Source organism: Copadichromis virginalis, linkage group LG5 (assembly GCF_057382275.1).
Source record: "Copadichromis virginalis isolate Kocher_CV1m ecotype Utaka linkage group LG5, C_Virginalis_male_GT1.1, whole genome shotgun sequence".
Classification (NCBI taxonomy): domain Eukaryota; kingdom Metazoa; phylum Chordata; class Actinopteri; order Cichliformes; family Cichlidae; genus Copadichromis; species Copadichromis virginalis.
Window position 1 is genome coordinate 41,536,012 of NC_140622.1, and position 5,450 is coordinate 41,541,461.

The 5,450-nt window shown below is 42.1% G+C and overlaps 1 protein-coding gene across 1 annotated transcript; it reads right to left on the reverse strand.

Moving 5' to 3' along the window:
* Positions 1 to 282: 282 nt before the first annotated feature.
* Positions 283 to 5,242, reverse strand: LOC146710413 (nuclear factor 7, brain-like). Its single transcript, XM_085457831.1, has one exon. It carries the CDS (start codon positions 5,017 to 5,019, stop codon positions 3,631 to 3,633), a length of 1,389 nt encoding a protein of 462 aa, XP_085313957.1. The 5' UTR covers positions 5,020 to 5,242; the 3' UTR covers positions 283 to 3,630.
* Positions 5,243 to 5,450: the final 208 nt, after the last annotated feature.

The window sequence follows — 5,450 nt, forward strand, 5'->3', positions numbered from 1 at the left end:
AAAAAAAAAAAAAAAAAAAAATGACAAAGGATGAACTGAAGCTCTGCCATCACGTAATGTCGCATACTGCTGTTTCTGATGTCATTTAGAAAGAAAAAAAAAAAAAAAAAAAAAAAGAGGTGTGATGCTGATCGGGCTCTTGTTAAAACCTCCCCAGATGAGCGTTTAAAGCATGAATGGAGCTCAGCAGCAGCGCTCTGCTAATGTGTGCCGTGTCATTGTGAGGAAATGGAAGACAGCAGTGAAACCTTTCAGAGTTTTAATTATGCATTTGCAGCCTCGGTGCTCTACACTCGTACCCATGAGGGCTCCCGCCTCCATCCTCTCAATACGCTGCAGAGCATGATGTCATATTTTCATTCTGCTCACAGACAGGAGACCTGCTGTTTTTCTCACTCACACCTTTATTTTTCTTTATTTTATTTTATTTTGACATACACACAGCATGAAGCTCATCGGAAACAACACACAAACTCATTTAACTACAGAAAAAATGGCAACATCAAAGCAAATCATCAATAATACAGAAAAACCCAACAATGAGGCGCAAGAAACCCCCGGCTCAGGGTGGGCCGGACATCTGTCGCAACAGACAGGACAGGATTCACCTGGTCCAGCCCTAACTATATGCTTTAAAGGAAGGTTTGAAGCCTAATCTTGAAAGCAGAGATAGTGTCTGTCTCCTGAATCCAAACTGGAAGCTGGTTCCACAGAAGAGGGGCCTGAAAACTGAAGGCTCTGCCTCCCATTCTACTTTTAAATACTCTAGGAACAACAAGTAGGCCTGCAGAGCCTCAAATATAGTGTTTGTAAAGAAGTTGTGTACATGCTTCCCATCACACCCACCAAGGAACATAAACACCAAAGAACAGTAAAGAATAAAAGCTGGTTATTGATTCATCACACGCTTCGCTTTGGACCAAAGCCGACGACTGATGGGTGATTTTCAATTTTGTCGAATGAACAATAACTGAAATCACACATTATTTTAATGTTGTAATCTATTTCTGACGTGCTCCGGTTCAAATTCATACCAAAGCACAAATTAATTTAAGTAATCAGCACAAAAGTAAACAACAACAAAAACAAACATCCAAACATTTACACTCTCTCATGTTATTTAAATGGTTTTTAACCCAATCAGTACGACCTCCTCATCCCAGATCTTTCCACTGTATTTAATTAACTGGCTTCGTCTCATTCCATATAGTTTGTATTTGTCAATCATTGTTTTCACTCTAACAGGGAAACATTCATCTGCAGACATTTTATTTGTGAACCGGTTTCATGTGAGTTTTTTTTCTATTCCAGCTGGAAGCGACGCCTTTAAAATGTTAGTGGTTTGGAAATCCCACATTTACGTCTTCATGATGTTTTGCTTTCACATTTGTCTTGAGGCACGCTCAGTCATCCAGCTCTCATGCTTTTATATTTATTAACAATATTTTCTTTTTCTTTTTTTTCTTCAGTGGTTTTCTTCAGTTTTCTCCAGTAAGACAGGTAAAACATTTACAAAGTATTCACTGAACTTATCAATAATATGATTGATAATTAAAGACTGTGGCTATTTCTACATATACAGTTGGCTATGTACCACAAATGAAGTTTGTGGTAAAAAGTCAAGTACTTCTGATTCGAGGTTTTCTTTTTCAGAGGAGCCACAGCATCCAGTCAAACACAGTCATGATGTAATACTATTAACAAGATAATGAACACCTGTGGGAGCAGTGTTCAGGTAGCTGCTCTGCTCTGTGAAGATAACAGTGGGTGAATTATTTTACTTAAACCAGGTTAAAGCACTTGTAAAAAGACATCTTCTGTAATAACGTGCATTCCCACTGCTGTGTAATCCATTATTGCAAATATATTTATTAATTTATTCATGTTATTAAGAAATTATCATAAAATGAGGGTATTACTCTTTGGTGTAGCTGCAGAAGGTGAAGCCTGGCCTCCAAAGCTACACACAAGCTACATTTCCAAGATAGCAAGACAGCATTGAATTAATGCTAACTTTAAATCTGTATTATAATTGTGATCAAGACTGTAAACTCTGTGCTAAATAAATGTTCAATTAACAGACTGATGAAGCCTGATGGTTTAACTGTAATGACACTGTCCTCTTACAACTGATTGATCTATTTATAGTTGACCAGGTGACAACAACAAGGTTGAAACAACATGGATTCACAGTTGAATTGTAAATCAAAGCTATTAGCACTTGGACCTGTCTCAGAGTGGTATATTTCATACTGAAAGTCATTGATCTACAGTTGACCAGCTAGTTTTAATGCTTTGTACTAGAGTATTTTTCAGACTATAAGGCGCATTAAGCAAAACTAAACAGTCAGATAAGTCAAACTTTACTCAACTCATTCTTCTTGCTTAATCCACTTCAAAAAAGTTAGCGTTCATCCTCCAGCTTCACTGTGTTTATGTTATGCTAACATAGCTGTGTCGCTAGCAAGCACGTAGCACATCATTATATAGCAGCTAGCCCAACTTCAGTAACCCTACAAACGTCACTGCTGTTTAGTTTCCTGTCTTCATTTATGTTGGAAGTGATAGCAGAGCTGTACGTTTGAATGTTTCAGAAATCTCTCAGTCAGAACATGCTATATCATGTTTAGGTGGAAACTAGCGAGCTAGCTTCCTGCTAACTTCTAACTCCGCTGAATTTAATAAATCCTGTTTTCATGGATGCCTGGATGTTAAACTTGATTGTTACACCTGGTAAAGCAGCAACACTGATCATTTATCAAAGGTTAAAGAATTTAGACAGTTTTTAACTCTCAGTGATGCTGCAGTGTTCGTTTGACTTTGGGACCTGAAACAGATGGAGTTTAGGACCCAGATTCCTCCACGAGGCTCCTGACTACGGTAGCTGTAATGCTCCAACAATCCATCAAGCGGTGCGGCTTCGTAGCTACCAAAGTCACACTAAAACATTTTTGACAGATTTTTGAGCGCCGTGTAGCACATAAAATCGGTTCGAGGTCAGTAAGCACAACCAAGATTCATACATAAGGCGAACTGTCGATTTTTGAGGAAATTAAAGGATTTTAAGTGCGCTTTATAGTGTGGAAAATACGGTATATCATGACATCAGATAAGTAGATGCAATATTCTGAAGTGCTTTGTTCTGTTTACCATAAGATGAAACACCGCTGATATCCTGTTGATCTTTAGTAGTGATGTCGACATTGTTTCAATGTTGATTCTATTATATTAAAGTTGCCAGAGTAAATAAAATGTATTTCTTGTTGATCATCAGTTTGTGATTTCCATGTTGATTTAACTTTGTTTCTGTTATTGTTTGCTATCCAGTATAAACCTCTGACACACATGCAGAAACCATGCTGCTAGTGACTGAGATCTGAGCTCATAGCTACGCTAAGCTAGCAAATCCCTAAAGAGACAATGATTGAATACTATGGATATAATTTGCAGGTGATTCAGAAAAAGCATGTGAAGATTACGCTACGAAATAAGTTGTTCTCAAAGGTTTGCAATTAAACAACCTATACAGATTAAACTGCAGAAAAGCATCCCTGCACTTAGTATCAGGAACAGGAAGTGACACAATAATGCAGCAATCCAACATTTTAGAAATGATCTTCCTGTTTGTGTCTAAATGTTCTGCTTCACTAACAGTGAGAACTTTACTGGTAACAGCTTAATGGGGTATTTAATCACAGTGGCAAAGAATGGAAACACTTTTTCACTGCAAGTGTGTGTGAAGGTGTGTATGTGTTTGCCGGTGTCAGCGTCAGAGAACGACAGCTTTCCTTTGGTCCAGTCCAGATTCAGTCTGATCCTCTTGTACTTCTTGTTCACCGAGAGAGCAGCTTCTGGATCTGCTGATGATCCTGCATAGTACTGACCTTGACTGTATCCCAGTCCCCACAGTCCAGACCGTATGTTTCCCTTCCTCTGGTCAGACTCTGCTAACACGCCCAGTGACCAACCTCTGTTATCTCCAACCTCAACATCCCAGCTGTGCTTCCCTGAATCAAAGCCCTGAGAGCTCAGGGCAAAGTAGAGATGATCAAACCTCTCTGGATTATCCGGGAGCTGCTGCCGGTCTCCAACCCTCATGGTGGTCAGACCTTCATACAGGATCAGTCCCGGATGGGCAGTGTTTGGGTTCAGGATCAGAGGAGTGTAGGAGACCATATACCTCATGTTATTCCAGATGCTGAAGGTCAGGTTGCCCAGGTGTTTGGCCTGGTCTATCAGAGCTCCCGGGGGCAGCTGTGGATCATCCAGCAGGGGGCAGCGCTGGACTCTTTCCACCACAGCCTTGTAGTTGTGCAGGAATGAGACGTCTTCAGCTCTCAGCTCCTCCTCTGTGGCTCTGATTGTGTCTGAAAGAGCTGCTATCTCTCTGCTCAGAGCCTCCATCTTCTCCTTCATCATCCAGCTCTTCTGCTCCTCTTCCTCCCACAGCACGGTCAGCCTGGCCTCCTCTTCCTCTGCTAGAAACTGGTGAAGCTTCTTAAACTGCTCCCTAATCTTCCTCTCTGTGCGTCGGGCCTGGGCCTTAATGTGTCCTGCTGTTTGATCAAAGTTCACCTGGACTTCTTCACAGACTTTTAACTTCTGCTTTAAAGCTTCCACAGTTTCCTGAAGGTCATTCTTGTGTTGTTGTGCAGCTTTATCGATGGGCTTGAACTTGTGGTCGCTGTGTTTGTCCGAAGTGCCGCAGACCACACACACTAGCTCCTGATGGTCCAGACAGAAGAGACTGAGTTTCTCAGAGTGCAGACTGCAGAGATCCTCCGGAGTTATCTGATTTCTCTCTTCTATGAACGTCTCGCACAGGTTCTTCAGAGCAAGGTTACACGGTGGATCGTGCATTGTAGATTGTTTCTGACAGACTGGACAGTCGCGTGCTGGGTTTTCTCTCCACCAGCTGTCCAGACAGTCCTTACAGAAGCTGTGGCTGCACGGCAGAAGAACCGGCTCTTTGAAGATGTCCAGACAAACTGGACAGCAAAGATCTGATCTGGCAGCCATGGAGTCTCCGGGTGAGGCTGGAAGCAGCAGACAGGCACTACAGTCAGGCGTGACTCCCGTCCCTCCTCTGCTGCCTTCACTGAAGCTTCCTGTGAGTCGTGTTTTCAGTCAAACTAACCTTCAGTGTGGAGCGTCGGCAGCCAGAAGCAGCAGTGTTGTTTGTGTCCTGACGCTGGACTCGCCAGAGGAAGCTGCTGGTCTGATGTTCAGTCTGACTGTCCCGCTGCGAGCGAGAGGAAACTTGGTGTGTCTCAGGTGAGGGGTGGAGCTTGATTACGAATGCTGTTGCTTCAACTGTAAGTTGTAGTTGAGTCATTCCAGAGAATCAGTTTCCAAAACTGCCAACAGGTCTAAAACTGCAGAGCAAGTTTCTGTTCAGGTGCAGGTCTGGACATGAAGAGATTCATGAGCCTAAAACAAAGCGCTGTTCA

What these genes read in the sequence shown, in the direction of transcription:
- LOC146710413 (XM_085457831.1), bottom strand. Translation starts at nt 5,019, where the DNA reads ATGGCTGCCAGATCAGATCTTTGCTGTCCAGTTTGTCTGGACATCTTC.